Here is a 19,269-nt window from a genome sequence, read left to right as displayed (position 1 = left end):
TTAAGGTGAGGATGTGTAGAGAAGGACAGGGGAGGAACACACAATAAAGAAGCCAGAAAACAGGTGCTCAGACCTACCCCCAGAGGTTAGAGCATCATTCCACTACGGCTCTAGGGCGAGTTATGTGGGCTCCCTTTGGCTGCAGGGTTCCCTCGCTCTCCATTCTGGGCTTGAACCTTAGGGAGAAACTGCCTCTTCCTCTATGTCCTTGCCTCTACCAATAGCAGGTACCTATTCATTGTCTTCAGAGAAGGCAATGGCAACCCACTCCAGTAATCTTGCCTGGAAAATCCCATGGATGGAGGAGCCTGGTAGGCTACAGTCCATGGGGTCGCACAGAGTCGGACACGACTGAAGCGACTTAGCAGCAGCAGCAGCAGCATTCATTGTCTTGTCCTCACGGTCTTTAGGATTCTGTGTGTGTGTGTTTCCAGATTCTCTCTATATATACACTTGACTGCTCTGAGGTCATGAACCTATCCTTGACCCAGGAGGAACGCTGGGATAGTGGAAGAATATTAGCATCGCAGAACTTGACGACCCGGGGGCTGAGCCATCTCTGCAGAGGTGGACAGTACCATGAACGTGAGCAGTTGCTACACTAAAGCGGCCTGGATCCCAGCCCTGTCAGTTATTAGCTCTAACCTAAGCAAGTTATTCAACATCTTTAAGCCTTGGTTTTCTTGGCTATTATATGTGGAGAAAGATAGGAAATAAAAGAACTTATCTCATGAAGCTGTTCTGTATATTAAATTTTTAAAAAAGTTGAAAGTGATTAGCACCATACCTGGCATTGGGTAAGTAACTCCTAACATATTAATTATTTTTAAACTATGAAGAGTACTTAGTACCATACCTGGCATTGGGTAAGTAACTCCCACATGCTGGCCAAATGTCAGCCTATTGGCCAGCAAGACCATTTTATCCACTGTGGCTTTCTGTGCACTCATTTTGATTTCTAAAATAGTGCATCACCATTTTAAAATGTTTGTGTTTGTTATAATTACTAAGTTTCTCGGCACCCTCTTAAATAGTGTACCTGCCTCACTCACTTCCTTCCGGATCTGGACCAGATTGTGACAGTGATGCTGTGTTTCTGGATCCACTGGTTCAGGCAGCAACCTTCCAGAATCCCATCATCTGCATTTTAAATGTTCAGATTTTCCTTGCTACTCCCTCCTTTTGTGGACTATCCTATTTCTCTTTATTGTTTTATCCCTATCTTGGCTATTTTGTGATCGAGTTATTGGGGTCTAAGAATATTTCTGTTTGCCAAATTTGTGTCTGGAATAATGTCTGGACTTGGAGTAATGTCATTACATAGGAAGCTAGCATATTCACGTTTTAGAATTCTGTCCTTAGTTTCATTTTCAAGGAAAATTATTTTAAGCTTAAATAGAATGCAGAACTGCTGTTGTGTACATCAAGTGTCTGACAGGAAATGGAAGAGTTATGAAACAGAAGACTTTAACAAAAAAAAGTCTTAAATATCATTAATAAGTTAGAAGAAAACAAGTTTAAACCAAAGAATGTTTTAAGTAACTCTTCACTGAAGCCTAACATGTTGCTAAGAAAACTTGAATTCTAATAATGAATTTGCTAAACAGAATGTGTTTGCAAGACAGTCCAGGATTGATCTCAGCTAAAGTATCTCTAGAAGGATTTAGAACTCCTCAAGAAAGAAGTAGCATAATATCTCCTAGAATAGAGGCCAAAACCTCAAATGCCTCTCGAGGCCAGGAAAGCTGTGAAAGGCATCAGTTGGAGGGTGTTAGGAAGATGGAGGTGGGGTGAGGTAAGGCACATGGTGAACTGAAGATGCCTTGCCTTGTTCAAAGGGGGCAGCAGTCCCTTAGCTATGGTAGATTATTGTCATTTGGGTATCGATATTAAGGTGCTGGATATTTCAATTTTTCAGGACAAGCACAAATCCATATATTGACATGAAAATACTCACATTTAACAATACTGGCACAGTATTTGATAAAAATCACTCAAACGGGCAAAACAAAACATGACTGAGTTGTGAATTCCCAATCTCTGCAGCGAGAATCATCTTGGTTATAAGAAAAGGGAGATGACTCATTTAGAAGACAGAAGCGGAGTCACAGAGGAAGAAAACAAACATACGGTTACCAGGGAATAGACCGCAGGGAGGGATAAACTGGGAGACTGAGAGTGACACATTCACACTACTACATATAAAATAAATAACTAATAAGGACCTACTACACAGCACAGGAAACTCTACTCAGTACTCTGTAATGGCCTACATGGGAAAAGAATCTAAAAAAGAGTGGATATACATGAATATATAAGTTAACTGATTCACTTTGCTGTACACCTGAAACTAATACAACATTGTAAATCAACCACACTCCAAAAAAAAAGGGAGAAAAAAGATACATTTTCATTCTTTCCTTCTGAAATCCTATCTAGAGCTTTTCTGAAGCATGGAAGATCTTATTTTATGCAAATTAAAAACACCTTCTTCGTTTCAGTGAGGCTAAATGAAAAAGCCACTTAGAAGAACCCATGGACACAAAAATCAAAGTTTTGACTTCAGAACAACCTGACACAAGGGTATTTGACCAACTTTTCTGAGTTGAAGTGTCACGAATTTTTCAGAGCTAATATTTCCTTTAGTGAAAAGAAGCAACTGCATTGCATTCAGATTGCTTTACAGATTCTTCGTGTCCTGTCCCAGAAAAACCTCCCCTAGTCTCTACCTCTTTTTTTATTTAATTTTTATTTTTTTTAATACAAAAAACATTTTGTATTGGGGTATAGCCAATTAACAACGTTGTGATAGTTTCAGGTGAACAGTGAAGGGACTCAGCCATACATATACATTTATCCACTCTCCCCCAAAACCCCCTCCCATCCAGGCTGGCACAGATGGAATCTAAAAGGAAATGATACAAATTAACTTATTTACAAAACAGAAAGAGACTCACAGAATTAGAAAAGGAACTCATGGTTGCCAGGGGGAAGGGATAGTTTGGGACTTTGGGAAGGTCATATACACACTGCTGCATTTAAAATGGATAACCAACAAAGACCTATTGTATAACACATGGAACTCTATCTCTTATTAGATTTAAGTTCACTGGTTCTCCTTGTAGAATGACTGCCCTTCCAAAACACTGGGTGCATCTCACAGGCCAGAAAAGCCCATTAGAGGACCAGCTTGAAGAGACCTACCAGAACTCAGAGAAACACGAGCAGTTGGGCCGTGACCATATTTAATATTTAACAAGGAGAGCTACGCTCGGAGGCATTGTTATTTTTCCTTTGCTCCAGAAATATACGGCTGATGGGCTTTGAGCAATCCTGCTCAGGCCTCACCTCCCACAGGATTTATAAGAATACATTTGCTCTTTGATGAAAGGGATTCTTAAAACCACTGGCCTACACCCTCCGCGAAGCTGACTCTTTTAAGTCTGAGATGCTAGGCTGTAACCAAAGCAGGTCTGAGCATGCATTCTATCTCGGGAATGTCTCAGGATACTGGAGAGTTAGAGAAAAGAAGATAAGACTGAACGGGACCCTTGACCTGGTCTGTAGGGGCATGAGACACGGAGGACCACAGGTTTGATAAGATAGGCTACTCTCCACCACGGGCAGGGGAATGAAAAGGATTAAGTGAAAAGCGAAATAACTCCAGTACCCACTTCACAAACACCATCACATTAAAAATCCATGATATTCTCCCAAAGCCTCAGCCCAAAGCTCCTATTTGCCAAATACTATTCAATATAAAACAAGTTCAAGAGGAGAAAAGGCACTGGACAGCCAGTCCCCTGGAGCGCATGGCAACAGAATTTGACCTACATTGCTGAAACGCCCAGTGTGTCCTTCTGTGTCTTTTATGACAAAAATTCAGAAACGAGATGACTGTAAACCTTAGTGTCCGTGCATCTGACACACAGCCTTTGGTCTCAAAAACGTCCCTCTTTCTAGAAAAATAAAATAATATTTGTAAACAACTGAAATATAAAAATGCTAATTTGGTGTGGTTTGTTTTTCTGGGGAAAAAAAAAATAGTAGGCTCAGCTAAACTCTCTATTGTTGTGAGTCTGTGGGGATGACCTCCATCTCTTTTAAATTCATCTTGTTGGTTTTGTCATTTTTTATTCTGGCTGCGTCTTTCAGAAAGCCACCAGGCATCTAGCACGACCACAGAAAGTTAACATGGATGAAGGATAATATGGACTCCAATTCAGGGAGTCTGATTTCCCTTCCATCTCCTGTCAGGACCTTCGAGGGGAATTGTCACTACCAGAAAGCAGTGACTTTTAATTTCCCTTAAGCTGGATTCAACATTCAGATGCTCACAGCGATGTAAAAGGCATAAATGACCCTTTCCGACGCCAATAAGAATTGCATGGGCAGACAGAATTTAACTCTTGGGTGCTATAAACTCAGCTTATGGCCTCTTCTTCCTAACTTGCCCAAATCTAGCTGCTACAACTAAAAACTTCCCTGTACTATTGCTGCCTAAGGTTTCTCTCTTTCCTCACATTCCTCCACGTGGGGCACAGATCATTCCTGGGGATGGCAGAGCCTCAGCACAGGAAATACCCAGCCAAGAAAAGGAAACACGGCTGGGAAAATACACAAGCTGGGGCAGACACTGAAGGACAATGGAGCAAAGTCATTTGTGAGAAGAAAACTATAAAGAAAAATTAATGTGGCAATTGTACTCCTTGGTATTTATCCAAGGAGATGAAAACTTCTGTCCACCCAAAAATGTGCACATGGATGTTTATAGCAGCTTTATTAACAACTGCCAAAACCTGGAAGCAATCCAGTTTTATCCATTCAGTAGGTGAATGGATAAACAAACCTGCAGTACATCCAGACAATGAAATATTGTTCAGTGCTAAAAGGAAATGAGCTCTCACACCATGAAAAGACAGAAGAACATTAAATTACTAAGTGAAAGAAGCCAATGTGAAAAGGTTCTATTATTCCAACTCTATTTTATTCTGGAAAAGGTAAAACAATGGAGACGAAAAAGACCAGTGGCTGCCAGAGGTTGGGCATGGAGACATGAACAGGTAAAGCATAGAGGGCTTTGGGCGCAGTGAAACTATTGTGTGTGAAACTACAATGGTGCATACATGTCAGATACTTGTCCAAACCCAGAGAATGAACATCACCAAAGTATGTATATGAAAGTCGCTCAGTCGTGTCCGACTCTTTGCAACCCCATGAACTGTAGCCTGCCAGGCTCCTCTGTCCATGGAATTCTCCAGGCAAGAATACTGGAGTGGGTAGCCATTCCCTTCTCCAGGAGATCTTTCCAACCCAGGGATCAAACCCAGGGATCAAACCCAGGTCTCCTGCATTGCAGGCAGATTCTTTACCATCTGAGTCATGAAGGAAGCCCCCATGGATTGCTCAGGTATAAATGGGGCCTGGGGTGTTTTTCAACATGCATATCAACATTTAGGAAGCTCTCAGATACTTGGTGCCAGAGAGAGGGGGATAGAAAAAAAGGCACAAATATTAAGAAAATCCATTTGTGCTTGGAGGAAAGCTTACGGTTCTATGGAAAAGAGGGAAATTACACTCATTAAGAAGGAGGCTGAGGACTTCCCTGGGTGGTCCAGTGGCTAAGTGCTCCTAATGGTCTGTGCTCCCAAGGCAGGGTACCTGGGTTCAATACCTGGTCAGGGAACTAGATTCCACATGCCAGAACTAAAGATCAAAGATCCCCAGTGCTGCAACTAAGACCTGGTGCAGCCAAATTAACTAGTTAATTAATTTTAAAAAGAAGGAGGTTGGTAGGGGATGGTGTGGAAGGAAGAGATAATCACGGGCTGAACAGACAAGCCCCACCTGGCCTCTCTGCTCCCAACTGGAATACTGACTCCCTACCAACTATAAAAAGCAGAGACATTACTTTGCCAACAAAGGTCCGTCTAGTCAAGGCTATGGTTTTTCCAGTGGTCATGTATGGATGTGAGAGTTGGACTGTGAAAAAAGCTGAGTGCCGAAAAATTGATGCTTTTGAACTGTGGTGTTAGAGAAGACTCTTGAGAGTTCCTGGGACTGCAAGGAGATTCAACCAGTCCATCCTAAAGGAGATCAGTCCTGGGTGTTCATTGGAAGGACTGATGTTGAGGCTGAAGCTCCGATACTTTGGCCACCTCAGGCAAAGAGTTGACTCATTGGAAAAGACCCTGATGCTGGGAAGGATTAGGGGCAGGAAGAGAAGGGGACGACAGAGGATGAGATGGTTGGATGGCATCACCGACTCGATGGACATGGGTTTGGGTAGACTCCAGGAGTTGGTGATGGACAGGGAGGCCTGGCCTGCTGCGGTTCATGGAGTCGCAAAGAGTCGGACACGACTGAGCGACTGAACTGAACCAACTATAAACATCTGTGACCTAGGTCATCTAACCAGTTAATGTTTCCTTCTGAATCAATCTTATATGTAAACGATGTAATTCGAGGAACAAAGATAAGATCTTTCTACCAACTAAAAATTGTCCCCTGTTTGCTAATGCCAGAAATTCCACCCCTTCGACTCAATTTCATTAGCTCTGTCATCTATTAAAATGCAAATATCCTTAGGAGAGATTACACTTTAAGCCATATAATTCAAATGTAACTTACTGTGAATTTATTTTTAAGATCTGAAAAGATGGCTTTGATAAAAGCAAGCATATAGTAAACTCGAGATCACTGAATGTCATCGAAATGTTTGGGCAGGAGACTGAGAATATTTAAAACACATTGTTAACAGTAGGCTCTGGCAATTCAATTTTCTTTTTGATTAAAATAGAAGGAAAACAGTGCTGCCACTGAATGTTCGCAAAGCAACCAGGACACTGATTACATCTTATTTTTACCATTAATATTGTTATTACTCTTGAAAATATACTGGGGGAGCAGAAAGTCTTGTGGAAAGGAGACAAAAGAGTCTTCTATTTATTCCAGCATAGCTCACTGAGGTTCTACATTGGGGTGACAGAATATTCATCTCCCTGTCTGTTCCCTCTACATATTTATTTTCCTCTACTCCCTTGAGCTGAGGGGGTCAACAAGAGGTTTGGATATTCCCATGTCCTACAAAATATATCTCAATATAAACCTCCTTAGTTTTCACCAGAATTTCTAGAACGAGCAACAAGACCTAGTATGGCTTTGAATACAAGGCTTCAACCTTGGGGTTCTCTGGTGAGCAACCTGAATGACATGACTACCATGCTAGCCTCCAAGGCCAGCTTTCCCTTCAAGTTCTGGCCAAAGAACACAGATGAAGCTCTTCCCTTAGTTCTCTTAGGGATACCAAGATATTTGGTACTTTGATGCAAAAAGAAAATAAAAGATAGAGGGGAAATAACTGATAAAAACAGCCTGATTTATACAGGAGAGGATCCTGATCGCACCAGTCAGCTACTTCCAGGGCTCTAAATCCTGCCTTTTCACACTGTCCATGGCATTCTCCAGGCAAGAATACTGCAGCAGGTTGCCAGATCAAACCAGTCAATCCTAAAGGAAATCAACCCTGAATATTCACTGGAAGGACTGATGTTGCAGTTGAAGCTCCAATACTTTGGCCACCTAACTCGAAGAGCTGATTCATTGCAAAAAACCCTGATGCTGGGCAAGATTGAAGGCAGGAGGAAAAGGAGAAGACAGAGGATGAGATGGTTGGATAGCATCACTGACTCAATGGACATGAGTTTGAGCAAGCCCCGGGAGAAGCTGAAGGAGAGGGGAGACTCGTGTGCTATAGTCCATGGGGTCTCAAAGAGTCAGACAAGACTGAGTGACTAAACAACAACACAGCAAGGCCCTGCCGGTCCCAGGCTCTCTTTTCCACTCTATAGAACACTCAAGAGCAGAAAGGCCCTGAGAGCATGCACTTTGGAGCCAGGCTGTCTAGGTTTAAATTGCTAGATGGGTGTCTTAGTCCATTCAAGCTGCTATAACAAAATGCCATAGACTACGTGGCTTCTAAACAGCAGAAATTTTTTTTCTCACAGTTCTGGAGGCTGGAACCTGAGATCAGGGTACCAGCGTGCTCAGGTGAGGGTTGCGGACTTCCCACTGTGTCTTTACATGGTGGAAGGGTCTCTTTTAAAAAAGCATTAATTAGGGGAGGGGAAAAAAAAATAAAAATAAAAAATAAAAAAGCATTAATTCCACTCATCAGAGCCCTACCCTCCTGACTTGAGCACCTCCCAAAGACCCCACCTCCTAATAACATCCTCTTTGGAGGCTAGGATTTGAATTTGGAGTGAGGATGAAAACATTCAGACTATAGCACTGGGTAAACACAGCATAACACACTTGTGTCTCAGTTTCCTCATCTACAAATCGGAGCTACTAAGTGTACCAGTCTCTCATGGCCAAACGCATCTTTCTGTAACCAGTTTATGATGCTAAGCTGGGACTCTGCAGAACAAATCCCTGCTTAGTCAGCTGGTTTCTTTTTGACGGGTGTCCCTTGTGGCTCAGCTGGTAAAGAATTCTCCTGCAATGCGGGAGACCTGGGTTCAATCCCTGGGTTGGGAAGATCCCCAGGAGAAGGGAAAGGCTACCCACTCCAGTATTCTGGCCTGGAGAATTCCATGGACTGTATAGTCCACGGGGTCTCAAAGAGTCGGACAGGACTGAGCGACTTTCACTTTCACTTCTTTTTAGCTCTATCGGTAGGGGGCTCTAGAGAGGGGCATAGAGATACAGGAGCAAGAAGGCACTCACTCAGGGGTCCCACCCTTTTCTCCTTCCTGTGGAGCCACTGAATCCGGTTTGTAGGGTTCTTATAGAATCAGCCTCAGAGCCTGCTGCCAGCACCCTCTCCTCAGAGGCCTGCATTTCAGCTCTGTGGGGACCTTCCTCTAAGGACGTGAGAAGTGTAAGTAATCCCCACTCTCTCCTTTGTTCCCTCAGCCCTGGGGGTGGTAGCTGCCTCCTAGAACTGCTACTCCCACCCTATAGCTTAGAACAGTGGTCCCCAAGCCCTGGACCAGGGACTGGTACTGCTCTGTGGTCTGTTAGGAACCAGGCTGCACAGCAGGAGGTGAGAGGTGGGCAAGTGCGTGAAGCTCATCTGTATTTACACCCGTCCATCACTCACATTACCACCCGAGCAGCGATGGCATTAGATTCTCACTGGAGCGTGAGCCCTACTGTGAACTGTGCATGAGAGGGATCTGGTCACCTCAGGTGTCACTGTCTCCCATCACCCCCAGATGGGACCATCAAGTCTCAGGAAAACAAGCTTAGGGCTCCCACTGATTGTGCATTATGGTGAGTTGTACAATTATTTCCTTATATATCACAATGTAATAATAATATGTACATAACATACACAATGAATGTAATGCCCTTGAATCATCCCAAAACCATCCCCCTCACCTCAACCCACAGAAAAACTGCCTTCCATGAAACCAGTCCCTAGTGTCAAAAAGGTTGAGGGATCACTGCCTTAGAGTTCTCTTTTCATTCTTTCCATTATTTAGTTGACAACTTAATAACCGATTAACAGTTCTTCACATCAAATTCTCTCTGTTCAAATTATTGGTATGATTTACTCTCTTGACCAACCCCGAGGGACACAAGAACACCTACCTAGAGTATTGAATGAATTGGTCCTTGTAAAGTGCTCATAACTATCTGGAGCACAGGACTGGCCATATTGAGGTCAGCTCTCACTTTCTGGAAAGTGTTGAACCTGGGTTAGAGCCCAGGTCTGCCCATCTTCTTTCCGGTCAACATGATGTTTCTCTACTAAATGAAGCTACAATCTGCTCAGGCACTGGGCTTAGTGCTTTCCTAGAAGTCACCTCTTTTAACATGCTTAAACACCGCTCAGGTGTTTCTTTCCTCTCACAACTGACATCAAGAAAGGTCCTCTGAGCTAAGATATCCATTATCATGAGAGGTTTGGCAAGTTATCCAAACAGTGCAAATGTCTACACTAGAAGAATAATTTTTTAGCACAAACTTCTCCAAATCCTCATACACCTATTTACATCATTGTCCTACGTGTCACCGGCAATGAGCTTAATTTAAACACAACGTGTGTGCATTCAAGGATTAAAATTTTGGAATTTCAAATTTTCTATTGTTTTGTACATTGAAAATATCAATGATATATTGTGTAATTTAAAAAATCATGGTGTATCTATTTTGTGCTAGGCACTGGGTTGTCAGTATTTTCACATATATTATCTCATTTTATTGTTAAAATATACTATGTTACGAGATACAATCATCTTCATACAAATGTGTCCAAGGTCACATAAGTAGTAAAGTGACAGATTCAGGAATTGAGCCCAATTCTTTCTGACTCTGAGCTCATGATTTAGCCAATTCAACACAGGTCATAGGTGAGGGTCATTCTGCATAGCAGATGCTGAGAGAACGAAGTTTAGTAAAAATATGGACTGAGACAGGAACAAATTCCTTCACTGTGAAGGGCTAAGAAAATATAAGAGCTGAACCTGGGAGTGTACCTTCTGACCTTGCTTTCAGAATTGTTTCAGAATTGTTTGTAAGCCATGGAAAATTCTGAGCTTCTGTCACTGGTTATCTAGATTAACTCTCATTCCATTTCATTTCAAGGATCTCTCTCCAATTTCAGTTTTGCTATTATGGAGGCAAAGTAAATGAAAATCAAAAACACTTTGTTTCTGGGTATACCCCTGTCTTCCAAAAACAAGTCACTCTTTACAGGAAAACTATATATAAGCACTCACCAAAATAATTATTTTTGAAAGGAAAAATGCAGAGGACAAAACATACCTTTTGCTTGGTGCTTGCTTTCAGGCCAACTCGGGAGTGACTTGTGGACTAGAGGAAAAAAGAGAAAGAAATTTATAAAGAACACAATATAATGGTAGAACTGATTCTGAAGTCACTTCTAGAAGGTATACATTTTCAGTTAAAATCCTTTCCCCGACCTTCCTTTGCAGCCTCTAGAAATCTAAGAATAGAAGCCAAGCAAAGACTCCAGTGTGGAGTTTTGCATATTGAATGGAAGACTGTTTAAGTCCTGGAGCTGAGATGGCAAAGATGCGCCCACACTTTGTCAATGCCTGCCTCATATGTACCGACTCAGCATCTCTCCTAGAGGACGTGGAGAGAAACTGAAAACTGCAACACATGAGGAAATACTTCCAGTTATAATAAGGTAAAGAAAAAGGAGGGGAAATGAATAAGAGAAGAGGAAAGGAAAAATGCAGGAGAAAAGAGAAAAAAAGGCTCTATAAATATTAGAAAAAGAGAAAACAGAGGCAGAATGAAGAGAAGGGGACATTTATGGCAAGATTTCCAAGAGCATTTCAATAGGACAGATTCTAATCTCTGCTAATTTAAATGAATTCTAAGTAGATGGAAACAAAGCTCTCAAAACAATTAGTTCTTATAGAGGGATTTTTTTATTTTCCAGTTTGTTCATGATTATCTAATCTTACTTGCAATTAGAAAGGTAAAACAACCATTGATTAAGAATATTTTGGTAGAGAATTTTTCAAGCTTACTATGTTCAGCATTCAGATAATGAATACATTGGACTTCTCAGGTAGCATTAGTGGTAAAGAACCCACCTGCCAATGCAGGAGACATGAGAGACTCGGGTTACATCCCTGGGTCAGGAAGATCCCCTTGAGTAGGAAATGGCAACCCACTCCAGTATTCTTCCTGAAGAATCCCATGGACAGAGGAGCCTGGAGGGCTACAGTCTATGGGATTGTAAACAGTCAGACACAACTGAGTGTGCACACACGCACACACACACACACAGTCACCAGAAAAATCATAAACTCTTGGTAAGCTATCAAGCTCACAGTAACAGATACAAGTTTTCCAAAATTCTAATTTTCACTTGAAAGCTTTGAATTTTATTATGAGCAACAAATACTGTCAGTTGCTTTTCTTGAAGTGACAGGCTCACTTGACTTATTTTTGTGAACATGTCTACCAGCTACGTGAGTCTGAATAAGCATAGTTCACCTATCACTTATCCTTTGAAGTTAAAATGGTGTTTTATGAAAACAGAGGCGAGTTTGGCTCACAATTCAATCACAGAAGTGCTTTTCTTCCAAACAGTCACTGAATGTTTATATGCAGTAGAAATGCTTTATACACGCATTCCATTATGTCACATAAAATACTAAGAAGATGATACTAAAATTTCAAAGGTTGAAATTTAGTCAACCTAATAATTTTCCCTATTTCATCAAGGGTATTTTTAAGTGAGACTGGTATTTTATTTCCTGCAATACAGATGCACAATGGTGAAATTATAATGACTACCAGTACAGCTTGGTGCTACTGCCTTAATCCACGCTAAAGTATCAACAGTTTTCGTTACCGTGGCTCTTGCACTATCAGTGCAGATGTTGCTCAGTAAAAAAAAAAAAAAAAAAAGCAAAGAAAGAGTTTTGACTTCTCATATTTCCTTTGACAACTGCCACTCTTGGTCATTTAAAGCACTTAAGCCAGTGGTAATTAGACTCTCAAAGTAACTAGACATTCAAAAAAAATGGAACTTAGCAGGAACAAAGCCAGTGAAAAGCAAGGTGTCATTGTCCCTACCTCCTTTCTGCTGCCTTAGAAGAGAGACCAAGAGGTCAATCAGGAGTATACTTCCTTCTGTTATGCGCTGGATTGTTTCCTCCCAGAATTAATATGCTGAATTCCTAACTCCCAACACCTCAGACTGTGACCATATTTCGAGGTAGGTCCTATGAAGAGGTATATAAGGTAAAACGAGGTTCTATGAGTAGGTCTAACCCAATAACAGTACGAAAAAGCAAAAAAGATACAACACCAGAAGATGAGCCCCCCAGGTTGGTAGGTGTCCAATATGCTACCAGGGAAGAGCAGAGAAATAGCTCCAGAAAGAGAGTTGGGCCAATGTGGAAACGATGCTCAGCTGTGGGTGTGTCTGGTGGTGAAGGTAAAGTCCAAAGACAGCAAGATCAAACCAGTCAATCCTAAAGGTAATCAACCCTGAATATTCATCAGAAGGATGACGCTGAAGCTGAAGCTCTAATACTTTGGCCACCTGATGTGAAGAGCCGATTCACTGGAAAATACCCTGATGCTGGGAAAGACAGACGGCAGGAGGAGAAGAGGGCAACAGAGGATGAGATGGTTGGATGGCATCACAGACTCAATGGACATGAGCTTAAGCAAACTCCAGGAGATGGTGAAGGACAGAGGAGCTGGAGTGCTTCAGTTCACGGGGGTTGCAAAGAGTCAGACACAACTTAGCAACTAAACAATGAAAAACAACCCAATGTGCCTGGCATTCCTATAAGATGAAGAGATTAAGACACAGACAACACACATGCATAGAGGAGAAATGAAGTGAAGACAAAGAAGATAACATCTTTAAGCCAAAGAAAGAGATCTCACCAGAAACCAGTTCTGCTGACACCTTGTTCTTGGGTTTCTAGCCTCCAGAGATGTAAGAAAATAAATTTCTGTTGTCTAAACCACCCAGCCTGTGGTATTTTGCTTTGTAACCCTAGCAAACTGATATTATATAGACCCTGACAAATCTACCCCAAAAAAGTCAAGAATCCAAAAATGGAGGTCCAGCAAAACCAAGTCCTGAATCAAAAGGGATCATTATCATCACATTCCTAGTCAACCACAAACACCCTAAGGAAGAATGTCTGGACCAGTAGTTCTCAAACTTTAGAGTTCACAAAGATCATTCAGGGGGCTCTTAACTATGCAATTTGCTGAAACCCAACTCCAGAAATTTCAGGTCAGGAGGTCTGGAGTGGCTCCCAGTAATGTGCATGTTAACAAGCAGCTAAGGAAATTCAAATAGATACATGGACCACTTGCCTGCCAAGAATGGTGATAACTTGGGGCGAGAAGTAGGAAAATACGGAAAATGGTGTTAAATCCCTCTCCCTCTCTCTTTCTCTTTGAAGAATACAAATAAATGAACCTCTTTCCCTTTCTCTTTTAAATGTCTGATGTTAAAATTCTTAATTTGATTGAACCAGGGGGTGGGCCAGGATAATTGAAACAGGCTGAATGTTGGTAAATTATTCAAACTAGTCCAAAAGCAGATCTACAACAATTCTTTAACCTCTCCATTTTATAAACATAAGCACAAAAAAATCTGTGTTTATTTCTATTTTTAGAAATGTGGTTGGGTTTCTATATTATCATAAATGCCATAAACATCCCTGAATGTGGCCTTTGTACTGAACTCAAAGTCGTAATAGCAGACATGACCCAAAGCACAAGACTTCCATTTATAAAAGGAATAAAAAGCTGTGATGGGTAATTTTATGTCAGTTTGACTGGGCCAAGGGATGCCCAGATAGCAGGTAAAACATCATTTCTGGGTAAGTCTATAAGAATGTTTCTGGAAGAGATTACTAGCACTTGATTCAACAGACTAAAAAACGAGATCCATTTTCATCAGTATGGGTGGGCACCATCCTACCCACTGGGGCCTCAAATGGGACCAAAGGCTAAGGAAAAGCAAATTCCCTATCTTCTTGAGTTGGGATGCTCATCTCCTCCTGCTTGTGAGGAATTATGTACATGTGTATATGTAGATACATATATCTATATATACAGATATAATTTTTAATATATACATACATATTTCCTACTGCTTCTGTTTGTCTGGAGAACACTGACTAATACAAAAGCCAATCCAATTCCAGAGAAATAACATTTTCATTTGACATTAAATGAGTTCTTTGATCTCTCTTGGTAAATGTCTTATCTAGGCAGAATGGAGGTTGGGCCTGATAAAATATCACCTGCATGGTACAGATCATGCTATACATTCAGTCCCCACTTAAAAACGTCTGACCTTCTAAAAATTTCTTTCTTTAGTTAGGTGTTGAGGACTCAGAGCTTATTTACCCCTTAGAAGTAATTTTATAGGCTATAACACAAAGGCCTGTTTAACCTCTGATATAATCGAAATGCTCTGCAAGTTCAATAAAGAAAACAAATTGTATACTGTGGGTCAGGAAGATCCCCTGGAGTAGAAAATGGCAACCCACGCCAGTATTCTTGCTTGGAAAATCCCATGGACAGAGGAGCCTGGCGGGTTAAAGTCCATAGGGTCGCAGAGATGGACATAACTGAAGCGATTTAGCACATGCAGTCACTGTACTATTTATATGAGAATAAATGCCCAAGGAAGAATTTAGAACAGTCTAGAGTAGCAAAAATCAGAGAATACCCAGAAACTGTGCTGACAAATAATTGTTTCAAGAGAAAGAAAGGAAGTTGTAGGGAAAGGGTAATAGATCAGAAATTCATCCAAGTCAGACTTGGGCTAGCATCCGTGACCAAGAAACCCAAGATGTTCTCTAGAGGCAGCAAATGGTAAAAAGGGAAGAGAGCAAAGCAGCTTTGTGGTGAGGCGGGATGAGGAAGGTTATTACCTAACTAGCAACACATCCGCAACACAGGCACACAAATCAGGTGTACTAACTCGGAGGACGCCTGCATGGTATTTTATTATAGTCTTCAAGACATTTAAAAGTAGCCTATACATCAGGCTAAGCCTCCACCCTTACTGCACACAATGTACATAAAAAAGAGGCAGTAGCAGGTGAAGAAAACATAACAGAAACCCATGATTTTCCTCTATAGTTAAATGACACCACGCTGTCCTGGGATTCTGACTTGAACTCTTATAAGTTGGTGTTCATTAAACCCGTGGGTTCTGTAAGTTACTCCAAAGTTGAAAATAGCAAAAGGTGAATGTGATTATGTTCTCCAGACCTGGTTAGGAAAATGGGCATTCTGACATCTAAGTCTGCAGTTGTGATCAAGTATATAACACACAGGACTTGATTAGAAACCAGAAGGGAATTGAAGTGACCTCTCCCAGTACATACCACCCCCGTGGCCCACCAGTGATCTGTCTACCTCGGAAAAGGGCCTCTTTTCTCTGCTACTTTTAGCAGAATTAGGACATGTTTCAGCTTTCTCTACCAACATGAAGAATTCAATTTAAACCCCAGGATGAAACTGACAAGGGAGGATTCTTAAACATGGGCTCTGGTCTGAGTGCCCTTAATTGGAGCTTCAGGCTAATTTTATGGGCTCGGTCTGCAAATGGGGTGATTAGCAACCTAATAAGTCACGTGAGTACTAGCTGACTCTCTTAGCAGGCTGTACCCAGAAGTGTCACCCCGTGTTCAGAGGCTGGAACAAGGGACACCTCTGAGCTGATGTGACATAAGAAAGCCTTCCACTTCGTGTCCTTGTCTGTGCCTGCCTTCCAGAATACAAGAGAAGAGATGGCCGAAACGGAGAGGTTCCAGACATAAGAGTGTCTGGCCCTTACTGATTTGTCAGGTGATAACCATGCAGTCAAGACTGCAGAGTACTGAAAGAAGATATTGCCTCGACCTGTGCATTGCTTTTTAATCTAGTTATCTTTGGAAGAAATCAGGCAGACAGCTGAATTCAAAAGGCCTATGACTTTCTGAACTGCAGTTCTTCATAGCGTGGGGCCAGCACCTCCTTAACTGAGGAAGAGGGGAAATTTCTGACTCTTCAACAGAAAAGTGAGGCATCTTTCCTTTCTGGTATAAATAACTGGGACCAAATTCCTCTCTGGTCACTGAGCTGCTGTCAGGTCCTTCTAGAGTCCCTGTCTCTGATCTTATTCTCTTCCCACACTTTGGGTCACTGGATGGCTGTGAATTCAGCCTCATCTGTGGACCTCACCCCTGTAGTGGTGAGTCAGCATCAGTTGCTGCTGGACCTCTGTCTGTCTGTCTCTCTGATAACAGTGCCTTATCACTGTATCAATGGGGATCCCAGCAGGAAACAGAGGGCACCCTAAAGAGAGTTGCACAGAGGTGTAGAGAGGATCAAGGGAAACCAGTAATAAGACTGGGGATGCACCTCGGCTAACATCAGTGGTTAGTAACTATCACCACTGACCTCAGGGAGAGCTGTATCCTAGGCGAGGTCACCACAGGGAGCACTGCGGCTTCCACAGGGCAACCCAGCTGGCAAAGAGGCAGAGAAGCCCACCCCCCTCCCAGCACCTGTCACAAAACAGGATGGAAGCCAGAGGACAGGGGACTTAGCCTCTGTAGAGGTTAGCCTCCCCGTAACATCTTGAGCATCAGCACTTCAGCCCCTCTTTAGGAAATGCCACCTTCCCGTGCCTTTTCCCTTCATCATAAATAAGTATTTTGTGGTGAAACTACGTATGTGGTGAGATTACATATGTGTCCATTCTTCAAAGTTCTTCATCAATGTTCAGTGTGTGTCAGTTTGAACTCACGGTTGCCTGTTTTAGTGGGTATCAGCCTCCAGGGGCTTCCCAAGTAGCTCAGTGGTAAAGAATCCACCTACCAATGCAGGAGACACAGGTTCCATCCTGGGGTTAGGAAAACCCCCTGGAGGAGGAAATGGCAACCCACTCCAGTATTCCTGCCTGGAGAATCCCATGGACAGAGGAGCCTGGAGGGCTACAGTCCATGGGGCACAAAGAGTCAAACACAACTGAGCGACTCAGCATGCATGCTCTTTATATTAAAGCTCAAATGGTCCCAGATGTGGCCAGCGGGGCTCCTCAAACTGCTTCTGAGTCCTTCGGACATGCACTTCTCATGCTTTGAGGGCTTCCTCACTTTCATGTACAAAATGCTGCAGGCTCAGCTTGTGCCTTCCCCACCCCCATTCTTCAATCAGCCATTTCTCCAAGGACCCCTGGGTCCTTTCAGTGGAGAATGGTATTTAGAAGCCATCGAATATATACATTTAAAAAGCAATACCTACTGCAGAGACACACATTTATATTTATACTTTACATCTCTTTCCATCTATCTATTCATCCATCCATCTACCTGTCCATCCACAGCAAGAAAATCATGAATTCACACCAGTACCTCCAAATCCACTGCCACAGAGTTGATTTTACTTTTTTCCCTTTCCATATTTGTACCACATTTCTCTCTTGCTCTGTCTGGGCCCAGACCCTCTCCTGGTGCTGACTGTCCCCCACAGGGAGAGCCTCCTGAGGGGCTGACACCTCACCCTGGGCCACCTACACCCACAGACACCCTCCTCATCCACCTGGGTCCCAACACTCCGGGCCAGACCATTCTCCATCTGGACGTCCTCCTCGTCCCACCTGATCTCCAGCACCTGAAGTGGGTGAACGCCTCCTCACCCCACACAGGCTTTGACACAATACACTGATCAGCCCTCCTACTGGATGCTCCTGTTAACCCCCTTGGACTCTAACATCCTGCACAGACCACTCTCCCTCTGGGATGCCCTCTTCGCCCCTACTGGGTTCAACGCCCTGCTCTGCACCATCTCGGCTTCTCACCCCCGCCCCCAGTGAAGTCTCTTAGCTTGTTCAATCTCAGTTAATGGTTTTTGAGCGGAATGGTTCAGCAACGGAAAGGAAAAGACAGAAAGAAGAAAAGAAACAGCAAGAGGAAGAACACGAGTATTAACTTGATAAAGGGCATTAGTGGCCATGTTACCCCCATCACAAAGAACTGCCTAAGAAAAATGCCAATACAGCAATAGGCAGTGTCAAGAGCTGCCAAGAGACAGATTTCCAATATCATGGGAACATCTGGGTCCAGCCATGCCTGAAGCCAGATATATACAACCAGATTTTCACTATGTAAAGCAATAATTAAATTATGTGTTCAAGCGAGTTTCAATTGGGATTTATGTCACTAGCAATTGGTAAAGTCTTAATAAATAGCATTACCTTCGTTTTTAATCTATTTTTTGTATTGTGGTATAATTTGATAATAACTGACTGAGGTTCTGCAATATATCTAATACTAAGTCTTTATTAGGTATCATAGTTCATTCATATAACTGGATTTTTCCCTTAATAATTTGACAATACACCCACCATACTGTGAATGATATTATATTACTGTCTTTCTACACTTTGAGCAGAACTCAGCCCCTAGCATGTACTCCATGAATATTTGCTAACTCTGGGGTCACACCTTGTTCCTTAGGACCCACTATGAACTGAAGTCATAGCCCTCAACCTGAAACTAGTATCTTGGCCCCTATTCCCTCAGAATGCTCATAGACATCCTAAAGAAAGCTGGCTGCCTGTACACTTATAATGTCACATACTATTCTGATAATCATGGTGAAAAGTAACACCGTTGTATTCTTCAAGTGAGATGGGCTTTTCATATAGTATGTCACTTAATTCTCACAACAAATCCTATAGTACAGGTACTATTATTGTCAGTCCCATAGGCAAAAAAAAAAAAAAGCTCAGAGAGATTACCT

At 42.3% G+C, this 19,269-nt stretch overlaps 1 protein-coding gene across 1 annotated transcript in view; it reads right to left on the bottom strand.

Moving 5' to 3' along the window:
* Positions 1-19,269, bottom strand: part of LOC145515391 (uncharacterized) — a 674,380-nt gene that overhangs the window by 325,572 nt on the left and 329,539 nt on the right. Inside the window, exon 6 of the mRNA XM_081515667.1 lies at positions 10,774-10,821. Within this exon, the coding sequence (XP_081371793.1) occupies positions 10,774-10,821 (48 nt within the window). The remainder of the gene's footprint in view (positions 1-10,773; positions 10,822-19,269) is intronic.

Source organism: Giraffa tippelskirchi, chromosome 1, assembly GCF_054371585.1.
Source record: "Giraffa tippelskirchi isolate mGirTip1 chromosome 1, T2T-mGirTip1v1.2.pri, whole genome shotgun sequence".
NCBI lineage: Eukaryota > Metazoa > Chordata > Mammalia > Artiodactyla > Giraffidae > Giraffa > Giraffa tippelskirchi.
This window is presented reverse-complemented; position numbering and strand designations above follow the sequence as displayed.